The sequence below is a fragment of the Mandrillus leucophaeus genome, unplaced genomic scaffold, assembly GCF_000951045.1.
Source record: "Mandrillus leucophaeus isolate KB7577 unplaced genomic scaffold, Mleu.le_1.0 Scaffold798, whole genome shotgun sequence".
Taxonomy (NCBI): Eukaryota; Metazoa; Chordata; class Mammalia; order Primates; family Cercopithecidae; genus Mandrillus; species Mandrillus leucophaeus.
In genome coordinates, this window is record NW_012108674.1 from 1,152,804 (window position 1) to 1,174,018 (window position 21,215).

At 37.1% G+C, this 21,215-nt stretch overlaps 1 protein-coding gene across 2 annotated transcripts in view; it reads left to right on the forward strand.

Moving 5' to 3' along the window:
* Positions 1 to 265: 265 nt before the first annotated feature.
* The window catches only part of SLC12A1 (solute carrier family 12 (sodium/potassium/chloride transporter), member 1), a 118,713-nt gene continuing 97,763 nt past the window's right edge, over positions 266 to 21,215 (forward strand). Inside the window, exons 1-5 of one of the 2 annotated variants that reach the window (XM_011967289.1) lie at positions 266 to 295; positions 1,500 to 2,105; positions 15,030 to 15,161; positions 15,316 to 15,391; positions 20,844 to 20,939. In XM_011967289.1, coding sequence (XP_011822679.1) covers positions 1,686 to 2,105; positions 15,030 to 15,161; positions 15,316 to 15,391; positions 20,844 to 20,939 — 724 coding nt within the window. In that variant the 5' untranslated portion in view covers positions 266 to 295; positions 1,500 to 1,685. The remainder of the gene's footprint in view (positions 296 to 1,499; positions 2,106 to 15,029; positions 15,162 to 15,315; positions 15,392 to 20,843; positions 20,940 to 21,215) is intronic. The other variant, XM_011967290.1, reaches the window with a different exon arrangement.

A 21,215-nucleotide genomic window follows, 5' to 3' on the forward strand; every position in this document is an offset into this window, starting at 1 on the left:
AGCAATGCAATTGTCCTTATGAATTAAAGAAACTCTATGTTACTTCCTGTCTAAAAGGATTAATGGTTTACTACTAGTTACCAGTTGATGTGGTGCTTAAGGTTCCTCAGGGCTAATGACCTGGTAGGGCTTACAGTACTATTCCAGGCCAATCATTGCACAGTCATCTCCTTCAAGAAAGTTTCTAACCAATAAGCAGAAGCCTAACATTCTGGGCTGAAAGAGCTAAGTGCCCCATATATTCCTGGGTGACTCTGAAGCAGGTTACGTTTCCTCGGAAGAAGGCTCCTTGGTGGTAAGTTGAACATTTCTGGGCAGGGTAAAAATAATACTTAATATTGTGTTATAAAGTAGATTCTGACGAGTAGGTGAGGGTGTCAAGCACTATGAAGAGAAGTGTTTTCTAAAAACTAAAAAGACAATAGCTTCATTTACAATTTCCCCAGGAAAGGATACTTGAGAAATGAAGTTGAGGGTTTTTTTAATGCAAATACACAGCTTTAATAATTGCATGAGAGAGACAAGTTTTTATTTATATTTATCTCATGTTTCTAGAACTTCCCTTGAAAAGCTGAATTTTAAGATATAAATAAGGAAATATAATTCTAAAGAAAGTGTTTTAAGACAGGCCAGTACTATGAAATTGTGAAAATTATTGTGAAGTCTATTCATCTCACAGTCAAATATAAACCTCTCATTATTGAGGACATTTCATTAAAATGAGTCAGTAAAGCATAATTATTTTACCTAAATATAACAGAGGACTTTTTAAAGGTACATGACTTATTTCTTATAGATATATGACTTATTTCTATATTCATATTTTTAAGGTATCATGTTAGTATTTGCAAAACAAACAAATGTATGAGCAAACGAAATATTTGGATCTTGTAAAAGATCCAAGAATTCACAGAGACATCATCTTGATGGGATGTATTTTTTAAATGCATATTCTAAAACATAATTTTTTACTTGTTGTATAGGTAGCAAAATTTGGAACCAATTTATTAGTTGAACATGTACAGATTTTTATAAACTAGCAAGAATATATTTTTTAGAAGTTTTGTCTTTCATTTTACATGTCATATAGTGTATATTCCTATCAATCAAAATACTTTGCAGTTTCAGTATTTAGTACTGTCAGTGAACTATGTCTTAGGCTAAGAACATTCTCATCAGGTCTTACTGTATTCAATAGGTAAAATTACATCTGTCCTAAAGTCATAGTGAACTCCAGTGCACTGAATCCAAGCAAACACTACAAACACAGGTAACATTTTAATGACTGCATTGGAAATTCTGTTTGCTGGAACAGTTTTCCAGTTATTTATTATTGGATTTAATTACTCACATGACTAAGGTTCCTGGACAGATAAATTTTAGTGAAATGAGTTTAAAATTGTATGTCTTATAAAACAAAACTGTTCCCTTATATCCCACCCTCACCTAAATATATTTGTATTACTTGAAACAAGTTTAATTTTCTTTTTCAATGACAGCTTTGAAGAACATCCTGAAGATTATATAGGAGACAATATATCAAGAATTTATTTATTGAATGGTCTAGAACAAAAGCCAGGAGCTCCCTAATGGAAGCACATTAGTGTTTATTTTGATGAAGAAATATATAGATTTTTTAACACAACCATAAAGTAGATAGCTCAGTAAAAAATCAATTTTGGAAGATGTCACTGAACAACTCTTCCAACATATTTCTGGATTCAGTGCCCAGTAATACCAATCGCTTTCAAGTTAATGTCATAAATGAGAACCATGAGAGCAGTGCAGCGGCAAATGACAACACTGACCCACCACATTATGAAGAAACCTCTTTTGGGGATGAGGCTCAGAAAAGACTCAGAATCAGCTTTAGGCCTGGGAATCAGGAGTGCTATGACAATTTCCTCCAAAGTGGAGAAACTGCTAAAACAGATGCCAGTTTTCATGCTTATGATTCTCACACAAACACATACTACTTACAAACTTTTGGCCACAACACCATGGATGCTGTTCCCAAGATAGAGTACTATCGCAACACCGGCAGCATCAGTGGACCCAAGGTCAACCGACCCAGCCTGCTTGAGATTCATGAGCAACTCGCAAAGGTGAGCTTGAAGGACACAGGCAAGTGTCCTCCCTTATTCATAACTTCAGGTCATTTCCTTCTCTTTCATTACACTATGAATGAATGTGAAAGAGTCAAATGGAGAGGTCTATTCCAAACACTATCCATCTTACTTACAAAACTGTCTCTAGTTCCCAGTAAACAGAAAATACACAAAAAAGTGTTTCACAGATGCTTTTTTCTTTGGATTTTTTTTTTTTTCCTCTTGAGACAAAGTCTTGCTCTGTCACCCAGCCTGAAGTGTGGTGGACACTGCAGCTTTGAATTCCTGGGCTCAAGCAATCCTCCCACCTCAACCTCCTAAGCAGCTGGGACTACAGGCATGCACCACCACACCTGACTGACTTTTTTATTTTTTATAGAGACAGAGTCTTGCAGTGTTGCTCAAGTTGGTCTCGAACTCCTAACTTCAAGGGATCCTCCCACCTCAGCCTCCCAAAGAGCTGAGATTATAGGCATGAGCCACTGTGCCCAGCTCCACAGATGTTTTCTGACTTAGGATAGAGAACTAAAGAATTAACTCTAAACGTTAGGCAATATGTTGTACCTTGTTTATGATGATAGCCTACTCAATTTACACTTGGTTAAACATGTCAAACTGAATATCAAGCTGGTTTCACGTCAGTATTAATGTCTCTATGTCCATTGTATAAAAAGCAAAACATTTGTGCTTGCTGTAGTTAATACTGTGGGTGCCAGCCTTTAGTGCATAGGGGTAATTTTATATTCTTTAAAGAGAGGGCAGAGATTTATAAGATTCAGCATTTTATCCCTTCCTCTTTAAAACTTTGCCTGAGGCTCCTGAATGTGCTTAAGCATATAAAAATAACTAAATTAAATTTAAGTACAGAAGCAGTAGAAGTGGCTAAACTTTTCATTATTTAAGAAATACAGCCAGGGTTCCCAAGTGTGTTAGAAGTATGACGCAGCACTTTTTCTAATCTTTTTTTTTTTTTTTTTGAGACAAAGTTTCTCTTTTGTTGCCCAGTCTGGAGTGCAATGGTACAATCTCGGCTCACCGCAACCTCCGCCTCCCAGGTTCAAGCGATTCTCCTGCCTCAGCCTCCCGAGTAGCTGGGATTACAGGCATGCACTACCACACCCAGCTAATTTTTTTGTATTTTTAGTAGAGACAGGGTTTCTCCATGTTGGTCAGGCTGGTCTCAAACTCCCGACCTCAGGTGATCAGCCCACCTCAGCCTCCCAAAGTGCTGGGATTACAGGTATGAGCCACCACACACCCAGCCTCCAACCTTATAACTTAGTAGATTTCTTCTTCCATAACTTTCTCCAAAATATACTGATCAACTTTATCTTCCTGCTCTTCCAGACCAGTTTGGAATAAACATCATTCTTTATGAAATATAATTACCTGCTAAAAAGAATGATTAGATGTCACATATTCAAATGAGTTTACTCTTGCCCAAGTTTTGAGGAGAGAGAAGAAAATGATTGAAACAGTTCATTTTGTGTGCATTCATCCATTCATTCCTTCAATATTTTTTTAAATGGTCATCCACTCCAGAAAGTCTAGGAATACTACTCTTAGGAAAGATGCTAATAAAGGGGAAAATCTTCCTTTAGTTTCTGCTCACCTTTCCTTCCTCAAGAAAATCCATCTCTAAAATGTATTTGCCTTGGCTGCTACGGTCCCTGACTCTGGGTCCTACCACCAGAGACTGAGTGACTTCCTGAGGAGGAGTTCATGTTTTTAATTTTGTTTCCTTATCCCCTTTCCCCACCAAACCTTACTAGTCCTGTGTACTAAATAGGCAACAGTCTGCCAAATGGCTGGTTTCCTTATAGGCCTAAGATTTAGATTTTATCTGGCATATGTGATGCTTTAATCAAAAGAAGTTAGCAATGCAACAATTTCAGACAACATGGTAGCTCCATGAAGATTTTTGAGAAGGGAGGCAATCTGAACTCTTGAAATGCAGCTGAGATGTCACTGTCCTTTTCTGTGTCAGGAAAGGAAAGGAAAATGGCAGAGAGAAAAAGGAGAAGAAAAATGAAAAGAAGGTTGACAGAAGCAGCCACCAGGAGTTTCCAAGACATGGAAAAGGCAGAAAGAAATTTAGGGCATCGTAAAAAGATATTTCAATTGTTTCTGAAGAATTAAAATGAATCAAAGTTCTTTTTTAAAAAGACCTGAAATTCTATCCCACAATACTCTACCACATCACGCATGATAATTTTTAAAGCTGCCTCCTTTTTTAAAGTTAGTATCACAATTTAAATATTCTCATTCACCTACTTCCCCAATTTACAACAAAAGAAAATAGAATTCTAACTTCATTAAAAAAGAAATGGAATAAATTCACATTGTTCTTAGGACTGACATTCCAGAGAAAAGTAGCTTATTTATAATTGCAAAAGCCATGGCTTATGTAAATCTTTCAATAAAGGGAGAAAAGCTCTAAAGGATCAGGAGTTTAGAAAGCCATCTAAAGGCCGGGTGTGGTGGCTCATTCCTGTAATCCCAGCACTTTCAGAGGCTGTGGCTGGTGGACTACCTGAGGTCAAAAATTCAAGACCAGCCATAACCAACTGAAATCTCTTCTCTACTAAAAAAAAAAAAAAAAAAATTAGCCAGGCATGGTGGCACATGCTTGTAATCCTGGCTACCTGGGAGGCTGAGGCAGGAGAATTGCTTGAACCTGGGAGGCAGAGGTTGTGGTGAGCTGAGATCATGCCACTGTACTCCAGCCTAGGCAATGAGAGTGAAACTCTGACTCAAAAAAAAAAAAAAAAGAAAGAAAAAGAAAACCATCTGAATGACCACACAGTAAATAGCTGCATTAGATAAATGTAATAGCTGTTTGGAATATTGCATCACTTTTGAAGAGATAAAATGAAACTAAAGACTGAACTTTGACTTAAAGCATTTTTTTCTTAGACACAAAGGAATGGCAAATTAAAATATTAAAAATTAGGCTTAAGCTCTGAATAATCATTTTGAACGCGTATAGTAATAAGCTACTCTTTGTATAGACTTGATGCTCGGTTATCTAGGAAACTTCATCTTGATTAAATCATGAAGACGTATCTACATAGCCAAATTGGGAGTAGAATTCAGATTCAACCACACAATCTACAATGTGCACATTTCTGCAGCCAGACCCATTCTAGTGTTGCTGAAATTGTACGGCCTAGCCTGCCTCTCCATGTGTAGCAGCCTGGGCCTTCTTCAGTTTATCTCTTTATTGTTTGCTAGTGAATTTGACTCAGCTACTCCCTTACTTTTCCCCCCTCAAATATAAGAAGTGAAAACCTGCAATGTGCTGTAGCTATGCTGCCACCTCCTTGTGGCCCTTGACATTTTTATGGTAGTTCCTCAAATCACAACTAGAAATCATCAACAGAACAAACATTACATGATTAATACCCAGACCCTTCACAGATTTTGTATGCAAAAAATATAAATAATAGTGTTTACTTAAATCATTTAAAAGTAGAAGGTAATTGACATAGTATAAGCTAGACAATACTTTTTGTAACTGTGATTTATAATGCTTTTAAAAGTTATAATAGCAATATCACATTCATACTGAATGGCAGAACATGGTTAGTCAGAAAACCAATTGGATTTTGTGTAAATTTTGGTTATAATTTCCAAGCGAGAAAAAAGTTACATGACAAAATTATTCTAACAGGTAAAATAAAAAACAGGTTTGAAAGACATTATTTTAAGGCTCTACCTTAAATGAAATTATAGGTGTGATAGATAGTGACAGAATTTGTAATCCCAATGACTTGAGATCATAATTGAATAAATTATTTTTATTATCTATGTTAGTAAAGAGCTAAATACCTACCTATACTGGTGACCATGAATTATAAATTTCTGAAAACTCTACTTAAGAGCAGGAGAAACAACTATCCTTTACTTGCTCTGTACAAGCTCTTGTACGAGCTACATAACTTCTACTTGTCTTGCAAGATGCTTGTGAACATTGGTTTCTATGAGTATAAAGTCTACCCTTACAATGGGTAAGAATTCAATAAATGATCATTGATGATAGTGCTAATTTTTATACTAGCTTTTTATTTTAAAAGTAAAATAAATACTAATAAAATATTTAACAAGTACTAAAAAATATGTAATAAAATGTTTCTCATCTAACATCAATATTCAGTTATTCTCTCTAGCACAATCATTACTGACAGTTTCTTGTAAATCCTTCCAGAAATGTTCTAGGCTTATATAAACATACACATATATCTATAACTATCTGGATTCCTATCAATCTAACTTTCTGTTTACATTTATTTTCAAACATGTACTAGAACATATTTTCCACATTGTTCTGCACTCTGCAGTTTTTACCAAACATACCCTGGAGATCTTTCCATATTAAAGCACATGTAATAATTATTTGGCATCTGGCAAAGATTAATCTAGTGCCTTTACTTTGTAAAGAGAATTTTGCTTTCAGTATCCAGCCTAATTCCTGTGGCCAACTTTTCATACAATTCCTTACTACAGGACTAACCAAAATGGAACTCCTTTGCAACCTTACTAACCACCATTGTTGTTAGCATTTCAGAAAAATATAATTTAAAAGGATTCAAGGAAATACAGAGACTTTCTATCAAAGCCATGTGTCATTGAAATAAGCTATCTATGAAAAGTATAAAATACTATAAAATTAAGACAAATGTTTTTCTTAAAGAAGCTAACTCTATAGAAACTAATCCAAAACAAAAATCAATGGAATGACTATATATTTGGATCATTATGCTGTTAACAACTACAAACAATTTGTAAATAAAAGCATTAGCTTTAAATGCAGTATAGTAATAACCAACTTTTTATGGAGAACTTGTTATGTTTCAGACACTGTGCTCGCACTGAAAAAATTCTCACTCAATCCATAACCACAATGCCTCAAGGGGGGTACTATTATTATTGCTTTTTTGTGGATGGTGAAAGTTTTATAAAATGCTACAGATCTTTTAGAAGAGAAAACAAAAGACTTGCAAAAGTCAATGAACTTCCAAGGTCAAGAAACCAAGGTCACATGGCTGGTAAGTTGAACTCATGTCTGCAGGACTCCAGAGTCCTTGCCCTTCAGTTCTACTTTCCGTCCTCAGTCTGCTTTCCCACGGCACTTTTCATTAACTCGTTCAACAGCTGTAGAGAATGGTGGGACTCAGGCATGAAGAAGAAAATCACACTGTCATGATGGGCTGAGCAGGAGGCTCTTCCTTGTTTCAGTCCTTTTTTCTGAGACTGTGACAAAAAATCGTATTGCTTGTCCTATAGAATTATGTCTCAATCATTTTCATTGTCATCATCAGAAACATTTATTAAGCATGTATTTACAAGAGTTTCTGTGTAAAGTGAGTTAAAGTGACTTGACCTCTTTCCTCTATAACTTTTTTTCTTTTTTTTTTTTTTTTTTTTTGAGACGGGGTCTCGCTCTGTCGCCCAGGCTGGAGCACAGCAGCATGATCTCGGCTCACTGCAAGCTCCGCCTTCCGGATTCACGTCATTCTCCTGCCTCAGCCGCCCAAGTAGCTGGGACTATAGGCACCGCCACCATGCCCGGCTTTTTTTTTTTTTTTTTTTGTATTTTTAGTAGAGACGGGTTTCACCTTGTTAGCCAAGATGGTCTCGATCTCCTGACCTCGTGATCCGCCCACCTCGACCTCCCAAAGTGCTGGGACTACAGGCATGAGCTACTGCGCCCGGCCTCCTCTAGAATTTTATAAGTCAAACGACATTGCTATGGATATGAACAAGGGAAATGTAGTCAAGTTAACAAACATTAAACCACATAAATCAATGTATTAAATGCTTATCTTCTATAAAAGGACAAAAATGTACAAATGTTTTCTCTAGAAAATAACCTGTTCTACAGTGTTTCAAAGTTCAAATTTGCAACTTTGGCATTCAAATTGGGGATATCTGAAATTAGAAATAATTGCTAAACTAACAAACAGCCAAATAAAATAGACATTAAAATTGAAGCAATAAACGCCTTCATGACCAGTGACCAGAAGCCACCCCTAAAATATTTGTTGGAGTGAAACTCTGCAACTAAGAGTTCATTCTGATACTTTAGTTAGAGTTTCTTAGTACTCAAGGCCAGTTCCCTGGGGAGCTCACACTGTTAAAACAATCTGTGGGAAAAAACAAAAACCAAAAAGAATTTTTTATTATAAATAGTTTAGTAATAGATGGCAAGAAGAGTAGTAGTTCCCTTAAACTTATACTTGGAAAATATTAAGAACCTTTCCATTTTCTTTTTCATAGCCAGTTCATTGCACATAGCTAACTTTTGTCCTAAATTATCAAAAACACAAGTCAATTTGTGTGTGAGATATGTGGTTTCAGCTATAGTAAATGTATTATGATTACAAATTGTGACCATTGGTAGTGATTTATAGGCATAATGTGTAATAACTTTCAAAATAGGAAAAAAAAGACTTTCATTTTCATAATTTAAAATATTGCCTTTTATCCCAAAGGGATAGAAATGTATAAACATAATATTGATCAGTAAAGTATGGAAATATGATTAGACTCATATGTTTTGCATTCTGAAATGAAGCTTAGGAATCATCTGATTCTTACTGGGATTAGCATTTAGATAACTGAGTGGCAGGAGTGGGAGGGGCTTAGGTTAGGTGGAATAAGTTTCACCATATGTTGATCATTGTTGAAACTCAATAATGAGTATCTGAGATTTATTTTGTTATTCTCATTACTTTTACATATGTTTGAATATGACAATAATAAAAGAAAGTTTAAAACAACAGGAGGATCATCTAGGTGTAAATATTTATGGAACTGTCTCTCGTCTAAGAATTCTATCAACCTGAGATTAAAGGTTCAAAATTCGAAAGAATGTGTAAGTAGCAAATATTATCTAGTTGGAACTTAAAGAATAAATATATTTATTTTCCCTGCCCCATAAAGATTTAAGTAACAAATAGTATCTAGCTGGAACTTAAAGAACAAATATATTTATTTTCCTCTGCTTTGATAATAGCTATAAAGGTATCTGATATGTTTCTGGGGTCTGAAAATCACATTACATATTAAATAAAATAATTTAATCTTTCATTATCAAGAACTCATTGCCCTTTAAACTGCATGTGATTGAAGATTCATTAGTTTGTCAAAACTGGAGTGGAGATAATCTTTTATTAAGTGGTCTTTCTTTCTTTTCATTTTTTAAACATACTTTATTTTACTTTTCCTGAATCTTTAACACACAGGTAAAATTCTTAGTAAATAAATAATCATTCCCTAAAGCTACATAATTTAGAATACATTTATAAAAGGTTATGGGTCATCATTTATGGTAATGGGAGTGTGAACAAATTAATTCAATGTATGACGGGAAAAACTGGTTTCAGGCAGCAATCACAAAACTTTTAGTCTTTGAGACTTTGGCCTCAAGAACATGAACCAACCAGGAGACTGTACGCCACTTGCTACACAGCTCATAGCCATCAAGTCCCCACAAACCCTCCACCCAAAGTCATGTTCAGTACTTTGATGATAAGATGAGTTTACAATGCTGTTCTGATTTACTAAGGAGGCATTTATTAAAGAGTAAAACCAAGGTTTGCTTTGCCATGTCAGAACAGTAAGATGGCAAACAGAGAAAAACAATTTTGCCTTAGAGTAAATTACTTCAAGATAAGATTTTCACAAAAGCCACTGGATTTATTCTTATTGGCAGTATTCAAGCACTGTTAAACACCTTGAAGGAGGACGCACCCTGAATTAATTGCACAACCAAAACTAGATTCCAAGTATCCTAGTTTATGGTGCCAGATTTTTTTGGCTCCTACAAAGCAATGGAAATGGCTTCTGTGCTTGTAAATTTACTATCAGACCTTAATAGTCAACAAAAGAAGTATACATTTGAGGTTGTTTTCCCCTCTGTGGTATAAATATATTTAAAACTTTGAAACTCTAGCGGGTTGAACATATTATTCATACCTAAGGGAGAGTTGAACACCCTGCATTGACTACACTTTTGAATAATTTAGAAAATGATTGCTTTACTAACTTGCACATATAGTGGTTTCTCTGCCATCCTCTCATAGAATATTCTTCTTGCATCATATTGTGAAGTCCTAGTGATAAACTGAAGAACCATTAAACTGTGACCAGAGAGGGCATCCATCAGGAAGGAATGTTCATTTTAGAGGAAATTTTAAATACCCTATTCATCCTTTAGCCTACTTTGTAAGATTTGTTTACAGTCTTGGATATTCTCATCAATTCATATCTAAGGGTCACAATCACCATTGGAGTTTATCAGGTAGCAGAGCAATTTCCCAGACCAAATCTTCAAGCTTAATCAGAAAACATGGGTTTTATTCCCAAGACCAACTTTAAAAAAGGCAAGCGACTAAGGCTGTGTCTCTTGGGATCCCCAATTAATCTACACAACGAAAACTGCCCTCTCCCAAAGTGAGTAACTGCTGATGGTCTGGCTATGGGATCTTGATTAACCACAATATTGATAGTTTTTTAAAAAGTTTTTCTCAAATCAAGCCAAATAAATGGATCTCCTAACCAAATAATCCCTTCAACATTCATGGACATTTTAACACATTCCTCAATTCCCTGCTCTCACTGATTATACATTTCAGTAATGATAGAATGAAAGTTACATTTGACCTATTCAGCTGCCATATGTGTATAGAATTCTTTCAGAGAAAAACAGAATTTTTAATGGACTGGAAAAACAGCCTCAAATGTTTCATGCATCTGAAATTGACTGCATTGTATAGACCTGTGCTGTCCAATAGGGTAGCCACTAACCACATGGGGCTATTGAGCACTTGGAACGTGGCTAATCCAAATTGAGATGTACTGCCAGTGAAAAATACACACTGAATATCAAAGACTTAGTATTACAAACAAAATGTAAAATATTTCCTAATATTTTTATACTGATTATATATTGAAATAATATTCTATAGATATTCCATTAAGTAAAATACATTACTAAAACACTCCTGTGATTCAGTTCCCAGAAAGTTGGGGTGCAACTATTGCTAACAAATACTTATATTGCAAATATTAGAAATATGATATTCTCCAAAGATTAAATATAACATTAAAATGTAAGGGTCCATATCTAAACCCAATTTATTGCACCAATTTCTTTTCATTTTTTAAAAAGTAGAAAATTTTGAATTACATACTTGGTTTGCATTTGTAGCTGGTATAGATAACCAGTTTTCTGCCCCACTCGGTTAGCCTCAATTTTTTGGACTGTCTTTATTCTTACACTGGTGTGAATATATTATGTTAGCTTTCAATTATTTGTGCAAATAAGGACTGAGGATATCTAAGATTAATATATTCTTCAGGTAATTAAAAACTAAATTTTAATTATTAACTTCAATCTCTTCTGTTATTCCATTTTTTCCCAATACTGTCAGAAAATAATAAAATAATCTGTCTTAGGATTCATTCTCTTCTTCTTCCCTTTTAAATGTGACCTACCCAGAAGAAGCAATAAGAAATGAGCTATCCCATAGAGATGGAAGATAAAAGAAGTAGGAGGCAAGAATGGATACGAAACTAGGATATCTGCTCTTAAGTGGTAGAGATCACGAACTTTCAAGTCCACCTCATGAATTCACATTGTTTTGTTATTGTTGTTTTTGTTTGTTTGCTTGAGATAGGGTCTCACTCTGTCACCCAGGCTGGAATGCAGTAGCACATTTGTGGTTCACTGCAGCCTTGACCTTGACCTCTCCAGCTCAAGGGATCCTCCCACCTCAGCCTCCCAAGTAGCTGCGACTAGAGGTGCATGCCACCATATGCAGCTAATTTTTTCTATTTTCTGTAGAGACAGGGTTTCGCCATGTTGCCTAGGCTGGTCTCGAACTTCTGGGCTCAAGCAATCCTCCTGCCTCAGCCTTCCAAAGTGCTGGGATTACAGGTCTGAGCCACTGTGCCTGGCTGATTCAGCACTGTTTATTGATGGCCTGCTATATGCCAAGCCTTTGGTTGGTACTGAGAAAAAGTAGCCCACAACTTAGGATCATCCTATAATAATGGTAATTAAGTGCTGAATCTTTCTCTGATTCATTTGTCACACAATGACTCTTAAGACACTGTATTATGTTGGTTATCCAAGTGTCACAATAGTATTATGAACAAGGTCTCATGGAAGAAGAAAGTTTGAGAAGAAATCCTTACAAAGACAAAGAAAATGCACTCACCTCTGGAAGGAAAAATAAATAAAAAGACAAGGAGAAGAACAGGCTGGAAGAAGAAGACAGGAAGTCAAAGTCACTTGGAGTATATAGCCCAAATGAGGGCAGTTTACCATGGGTAAGCTATATTTTAACCCAAAGAAGCAAGAGCCTTTGAGTATGGCAAGGGCAAGAGCTTCAATCATCCTAAAATGAACCTTTGATAATAACTATGGATGTTTATTTCACACCAGTCCCGTTTTAGAGGAAGAAAAAATGGCTTTATCTAAGACTTCCTAACTAGTGATATCAGAACATATTATCCTAGGCTTAAACCAGTTTAGATCACTTAAATAAGATACAGTCATTCTATAATCATGGTAATTGAGGGCTCAATCTAAGAGACTTCCCTAGTGGTTTCAAAATATTTCCTAGAAAAGAAAACCTTTTTCAGAGCTCAAAGAAGTACAGTCTACACAAAGGGCCAGGTAGAAGCCAGATAAGCTAAATTGAGTAGGTGCATCTGAAATTATTCAAATCCATATCTTAAAGAGAAATTAGAGATAGAAACTATTCTCAATTTACAGAAAAGGAGCTGTTTCCTCACCTCTTGAACTCAGATACTATCTTCATGAGAATGGAAGTCTTTTTCAAAGTCAGGTCACAGGAAAAAACCTTTTAAAAGTTTAAACACTTATTTATACTACCTACTTCTTATTTCTACTCAACTGGTAATCAGTTATGAAATTTCTTATCTTCTATAAGATACTAGCACATTCAACAATTCTCAGGCAAAGGCATAAGTGAATCTCAAAGAAACTTCTACAGGATAACATTCTTGTCGTCATCCAGTGCATTTAAACTTTTGTGGAATACTTTTAACTTTTTTGTTTTGTTTTCTTAGAAAACATGTTGGCCAGGTGCGGTGGCTCATGTCTGTAATCTCAGCACTTCGGGAGGCCAAGGCGGGTGGGTCATGAGGTTAAGAGATCAAGAACATCCTGGCCAACATGGTGAAGCCCCGTCTCTACTAAAAATACAAAAATTACCTGGGTGTGGTGGTGCGCACCTGTAGTCCCAGCTACTCTGGAGGTTGAGGCAGGAGAATCACTTGAATCTGGGACATGGAGGTTGCAGTGAGCCAAATTCATGCCACTGCACTCCAGCCTGGGCAACAGAGCAAGACTCTGTCAAAGAGAAAGAAAGAAAGAGGAAGGAAGGAAGGAAGGAAGGAAGGAAGGAAGGAAGGAAGGAAGGAAGGAAGGAAGGAAGGAAGGAAGGGAGGGGAGAGAGAGAGAGAAAGAAAAAAGAAAAGAGGAGAAAAGAAAAAAGAAGAAAGGAAAGAAAGAAACAGGTCTATGTGTCTTTCACTGAATTTTCTTAAAGATCCTCTGAGGTGTGTAGAGAAGTTTTATTATCATGATTTAAAATGAATAAAATGGGATAGCCATGGTGGCTCACACCTCTAACCCTAGCACTTTGGGAGGCTGAAGCTGGTGGATTGCCTGAGTTCAGGAGTTTGAGACCAGCCATGGGCAACATAGCAAAACCCTGTCTCTACTAAAAATGCAAAAGATTAGCTGGGTGTGGTGGTGCATGCCTGTAATCCCAGCTACTCAGGAGGCTGAGGGACAAGAATCGCCTTAACCCGGGAGGCACAGGTTGCAGTGCGCCAAGATTGTGCCACTGCACTCCAGCCTGGGCGACAGAGCAAGACTCTGTCTCAAAAAAAAAAAAAGATAGGCCGGGCGCGGTAGCTCAGGCCTGTAATCCCAGCACGTTGGGAGGCCGAGATAGATGGATCACGAGGTCAGGAGATCGAGACCATCCTGGCTAACAAGGTGAAACCCCGTCTCTACTAAAAAATACAAAAAACTAGCCAGGCGAGGTGGCGGGCGCCTGTAGTCCCAGCTACTCGGGAGGCAGAGGCACGAGAATGGCCTAAACCCGGGAGGCAGAGCTTGCAGTGAGCTGACATCCGGCCACTGTACTCCAGCCCAGGCAACAGAGCGAGACTCCGTCTCAAGAAAAAAAAAGATTAGGTAGATAGATAGATAGATAGATAGATAGATAGATAGATAGATAGATAGATAGACAGACAGACAGACAGACAGATAGATAGATAATAGACAGATGATAGATAGATAATAGATAGATAATAGATGATAGATAATAGATAGATGATAGATAGATAATAGATAGATAGATAGATAATAGAGAGAGAGAGAGAGAGAGATGAATAAAATGAAGTACAGGGAGTTTTACTGACAGAAGTGCAGATCCTCTGCTTAGCTCAGGAAGGTTCTCTCTTTGGTCATAACATGACTTCCAAAGACCCTCATTTACTCTGGCTCTCCCTTCCTTGTAGCCCTTCTCTCTTTTGTTCTTCTTATGTACTAAACTTATTCAAATCTGACTTTTCACCAGAGGGAATATTCTCACTAGTGGAAGAACAGCTCAGGTTTCCTTCACCACCCCTGCAGCCCTAAAAAACACTTTAAGATGACTCACAAAACAAACCTTTCAGCTTTCAGGGCAAAAAATATAAGTTTCATTAAAATGCTCAGAATATATTTAGTTTGTTTGGGTTTCTTTTTCTTTTTCTTTTTTATTTTTTGGTATTTTAAGTTTTATTTCAATTGTTTTGATTTGCCTTGAAAAGTTTTATGGATCCCTTTGTTCGTTGACCAGTTACTGTGTTTTTGCTGTCTATAAAATGCAGAATGTGGCAGTCACCCCAAGTTCAGCTGACAGAGTTGCTAACGGTGATGGGATACCTGGAGATGAGCAAGCTGAAAATAAGGAAGACGATCAAGCTGGTGTCGTGAAGTTTGGATGGGTGAAAGGTGTGCTGGTGAGAAAGCTCCTCTGTTTACAAATTAAAACTATCCATTAAATGTTCTAGTGGGTTAAGAGTGAACAAGGCCTGGGCACAGCATTATGAAGAGCTCCGGGTTTTGTCCCACTATCATTGTCCTGTCTCCTTTCAACACCACTTCTCTCCACAGGTAAGATGCATGCTGAACATCTGGGGAGTCATGCTCTTCATTCGCCTCTCCTGGATTGTTGGAGAAGCTGGAATTGGTAAGCATTTTTCCCCTCCTAAATAATTTTGAGATAAATTATAAATTCAATGAGCAACCTTTTTTCACCATTAGTACTGAATGTGAGATGAAGGTCACAGAAATAATTGACAGTTGAGCTGCTTTTCCTTTGCTTCTTTGACGATGTTTGTCAGAAAGCAAAGGTGAAGAGTTAACTCCTGTGAGACTGGAATTTTCCAGCTTGTCAAACAGGCGAATGCTCAAGGAGATATCTCTATCTTTTGATAGAGTTTTAGGTATACAGACATATAATAGCACGTTAATTTTGGATAATAACATTTGTATCTGGGGACATATTGACATTTGCCTCTCATTTGTTACAGAGTATCCTTCTTGGGATGATTGGTAAAACTTCACTGAACAAAAATATCTTGTGGGAAAACTGGTGAAAGAAAATGTGACCTGACTAATAAAAATGCTGAATTGTTGAACTTTTTCCAAAGAAAATAATTGTGTTACTTTCAGGTACCAGCAGTCAGAAAACAAAGGCTAATCGAGTATTGCCAGATATGAGCTTAAAGGGAAAAATGAAATGACTAAGATAATATGTATATTACTGTTATTTTTTCTAAATGAAAAATGGATAATAATGACATTATTTTGAGTGATTGTTTAATGTTTTAAATATTACACTCCATTTTAAATATTATTTCTTCTAGCAAATCTTTTTTTGTTGAAACTATATTAGTAAAGTTTTTATGAAAGATATAATTGAATTTTATTAAAGTTCCCCATTTAATGAGATAAAAATTAATGATGTTCTATTCCATATATGGGAAATACATTATGAATTCACTCTCTGGAGAAGACTTAGTCTCAAGAATACGGAAGTTCTATTGTGCCTTCAGATAGCACTCCAGAAGGTATCTCAATTCACATTTTGGAAGGTAGTTGGTCATTATTTATTGACTTTGCTCTTCAAAACACATTCAGCATCACCGGAAGACTAACTCAGAAAAGAAAGGGCTAAGCTGTAAATTGAAAAACTGGAGCCAGTTCCCATAGTTTTTCCATGTTTCATGTTTGGCAACTGCTGGGTTCCTGACAGAGGGCTGCTTGCCGGTTTTATGAAGCATAGCAAATGAATGCTCACAGCCGCAGGGTCCAAAATAAGTATATGCCGTTCCATGGAAAATCTGCATCTTAATATTGCCAAGGTTTTGCTCCAGGGTTTCATGCAAAATTAGGTTTTTAAGGGTAGTTTAGTAACTTATTGAGATCATCAAGAAACATTACTTTGTTTGGAGGTGTGAGAGTAGCCAAGGGCAAGAGTAATTCTTTTTAATGCAACTTATTTAACATCCGTATGTTTGGGCAATAATCTGAACTTTAATCAGATCTTACATTACTCTTCACAGTCAACGCAGTTTTGAGTTTATTGCAAAACCATAGAGAATGAAGAATCCTATCTTCTGCTAAACAGTTTATTATACTATCAGACATTAATTTTATTTTAATATAGATCTTTATATTGAAGTAGTGAAATTATATATTAGAAGAGACTAAAATTCTACCTAGTAAGTGTTCAATGGGTTTTCCTTTGAATGGAGGTTTGTGTTTTTCTTTTCTTTTTTTTAATTCTCGGAAGATAGACTTTAGTGAGTACTAGAAACTTATTGTCAACCTTACTCAGTTTTACTGGCCTTTGCTATGAACCTAAAACTAAATGAGTTAAGTCACCATCTGGGTCCCATTTGGGTTTTCCTTATCGGGAAAGAAAAGAAACAAATACATCTATTTGTTCTTGCTTTGGGGGTAGATTGAGGAAGAAAACTAAATATGTTTTCAAGCCCAGACCCTGGGAATAGAGCCAGAAGGAATCTGGAGCCAGGAGTAACAGTAGCTACAGCCCTTGGGTAACCATTCTGGGCTATGAGTTTTGGCTGTCTTGTTCCCAAAAGCAAAGGGTGGAATGAGCTGATAATGCTGTCTAGTTGTTCTTCTCTATCTTGGAGACTTTGCTGGGGCAAGATGGTTTCCAATAAATTTAACCATCAAGCAAGGATGTTGGGTGTGAAAAGCCGGTATGACCTGAAGGAAGTCACTTATATTCAGTGTTTCCCTTTCTTTTCTAAATATTAAGGAGCAGGTTAATTCCTACCCAATGAATTCTTTGAAGATAAAGCTAAAGTACCTTTCTGAACAGGCAGACACAAGTTAAATAGGCTGAGGGTAGCTCAGTTGTCTTACTGAGGGATGCATAAGAATTATCTGGGAAGTTAGGTTAGGAAACCTCAGAATCCTGGGATTTACTTTTAAAGATCCAAACTCAGTAGGTCTGAGCATTTTTAATAAGCACCCCAGGCATTTCCTGAAGCAGGTGGTTCAAGAACCACAATTTCAGAAAACAACGAACTGAATGTGCTCCCAGCTGCCTTCTACCCTGGGATTTTATTTTTGATTATGAGAGAGAAGCAAATCCCTTGCTGTTCAAAAGTATTAAAACTTTGTTCCAAGATTTCAAATGGTTTCAGAAATATATACAATGCAAAAGGATGAATTAAGAATTGTTGGAAGAAATTAGAGTCAAAAGGAAAATAATGGTGAGGAAATAATAAGGTTGGAGTAGGTTTAATGTTATGAGATGCAAATTATATGGTCCTGTAGAGTTTCTGGGGTATGCTAAACATTTTCTATCAAGCCTCTTCAAAACAAAGTCAGGAGCAAAACAAATGCAAAACAAATCACCTTTAGTGGCACAAGGACCTGAAGCCACATAGTGATATAGAGGCGCTGCTCACCACAGTATCCCTGCAACAGATATGAAGAATTTAGTCCAACTATTTTTTACAACCCCTAGCTTTTAAGAGTCTACAGGGTCCAAAGCTATGTGATCCAAGTTTGCAGCCTCTGCTTAGTTAGCCTCTTCCCACTGCACTTTAACCTGCAAAAAAGCCTAGAGCCTCCTGTTAGAGACAGGGTATGGCCAAGAGCTTCAAAAGAATCACCCTTTAATACCTTGACTCATTCCCACTGCTGCCCTTAACCTCCTTCCACTTTCCCTTCTCTTCGGGCATCGCCAGAGAGATAACAGCCTCTCTTGGCTAACTACCCTTCTAACCATCCTTGGGACAAGAGAGACTGCCAACAACAACTATGGAGCATTCACTTTACGTAGCGGAACTTACCAAAAAGCCCAGACCAGAGCATTCTGGATGGAGCCAGAGTGAGTTCAGTGGCTGTGACTCCACAGCCCTCTCCCTGAATTCTGGGTCGGCCTCCATTAGAGAGGGTATTGTAGGGAGGGAAAAATGGTTATCTTCTACCCATCTTAGGTTAATTGGCTGGGGGCCTATAAAATAGACTGACAAAAGTCAGATCAATAAGAGAAAAACAGAATTTGTTAACATGTACATGGTACACACACTTGGGACCAGTCAGTGATGAGTGACTGAAAGGGGTGGTTAGAACATGGGCTTACATATCATCTTAACAAAAGAACAATTAAATTGTAGAGAGGTGACAAGACAAAGGAAAAGGACTTTTCATTCATAGGGTGGCGAATGCTGGCAAGATAAATATATAAGGAAAGGAATGGAAGTTAAGAGTTAGTCAGCAAAGCTTGTTGTGTAGATGCCTGTGGTACCTTTGTCAGGCTGATAAGCATCCAAAATTGTCTCTGGTGATCACAGACACCACTTCCTGGTAGAGAGGGGAGGGAGGACAAATTTATGTCCTGTTTTTAGGTAAATAGGAAGGGGATCGAGAGCTTTTCTTATATCTACTTTTTTTCAGTTGTCCAAATAATCCTTATGCCAAAGTGGTATATTGTGATACCCTTCTGTAGCCTCCTGGCTATGTGTTTCTTGAAGCTGAAAGCAGTCACGCCTTCATTGAATTCTGGCCTCTACCACTTTCTCCCTCTCCTTATAATCGTCAACCCTCTGAACCATAAAATCCTTGGGGCACTTTTTCAAATTTCATTTTATTTGTGCCTTGTATTTCTTGCATTACCTGCCACATAGCTGGATATAGAGTAGGTTTTTAAAAAGCAGTAAGTATTATGACTATTGTGGATATGATCAAAAAGCAGTATCATTGAGTGTGTACTGTGTTCCATGTGCCATGCTAGTCACTTTACACATGCATTCTTTCTAATTTCATTGCTATTTCTTAGCTCAGTTATTTATTTATTTAAAGTGACATAATAACAGGTAACTTTCCAGAATTCACACCGTCAATAAGTTAATGAAATTTAGTTTCATTCTTTCCACTTTACCCATCTGCCAGGTGAATAATTTGCTATATTGTCTGTAGTTCCCCACCCCTATGTGACCAAATGTATGTAAAAAGATAGCAGCCTGGAAGGGTGAACATTTAATCTCAGTTATCTTGACAGCTTGGAATTGTAGGCCAATTATTATGTTATAGGTGTCTAGAACTTCTCCAAAGATGGAATTCTGTCAGGTGTAATAGTGTAAGCCTGTAGTCCCAGTTACTTGGGAGGCTGAGGTAGGAGGATGACTTGAGGCCAGGAGTTTGAGACCAGCCTGGAAAAAATAGCAAGACTGTCTCTAAAAATAATAAGAAGAAGAAGATGGGGTGCACATTAAATTTTGACCAGCCCTAGTGGTTTTGTTTTGTACAACTTAGTTCTGCACATTTTAGCTCTTGAGTTTCTTGGAACCAGAGCTACTACAAGCAGAAAACTTCAAAGCTAAGCATTTACTCCATGGTGATTTTCTGGCCAACTTGTTAAACTCAAATGTGGTCCTTTGATGTTTACCCCAGACTTGTTGGTTTTTATGTAAATGATCCAATGAATTCTTCCACTATTTAATCCCTTTATTTTTCCTCTTTCAACTGAGGTCTTGGTGTGATTATCATCGGCTTAGCCGTGACAGTGACTGGTATCACTGGTTTATCCACCTCTGCTATTGCCACAAATGGATGTGTCAGAGGAGGTAATTAAACTTGTGACCCGCACCCTCATTTGTAAGGTAAAGGCAACACAGGCACTAATAGCTCATCACTGACCTTTCTGGAGTGTTTTCAAAGGTAATGCAAGTTGGTTTCTTTTCCCTCATCAGGCAAAGAGATGCAAGAAAAATGGGGAAGGATTTAACCTTTGTCAAACCCCCAACTTTCTCATTCCGGTTCCTTCAAGCAAGAAAGAAGGTCAAATGTCATGTTTTCTCTTTTCACAGCCAGGATAGTTTCTCCCCCAGGACACCAGCATAAGTCAACTTTTCCTTTCCAAGGCTGCACTTTAGATTGTGTTTACTTTTGGAAACCATCCTTCATCATAATGAGCAGTTCTCTGACTTGGTCTTTACGCCAGGCAAACCAGTTTCTCCTTAGCACAAAGAAACCCCGTTGGAGCCCGAGGCATGGACCTGAAAACTTAAATTAAAGGCAGTGTGGTTTGCAGCAATAGGGAATCCAAGGAAGAAAAGTAAAATGCAATATCTTCTATCTTTCATTGCTAACAGGTCTTGGAGTTCTCATAATTCTTCTTTCCACCATGGTAACTTCTATTACTGGGTTGTCAACTTCTGCAATAGCAACTAACGGGTTTGTTCGTGGAGGTAAAATCTCTAAGATATCTAATGCCCTCATCACTTGCTACGGGTAGGCAAACAATTTTTTATACTTTTTGATGGGAACAAGGAAGTAGCCCAATGTTCTTGAAGCCTGGCTATCTGGAGGAGCTGGATGCCAAAGAAAACCTAAGGTACGATGAGAATAGTCCAGGTCTACTCTGGTCTCTTTTCTAATGGATCTCTCTGACACGTTGTAGGTTGTGCTTTACAGATGTGCACCTTCCTTAGGTAAACTTTTCTTTTTCAGGCTAGTCTGCACTC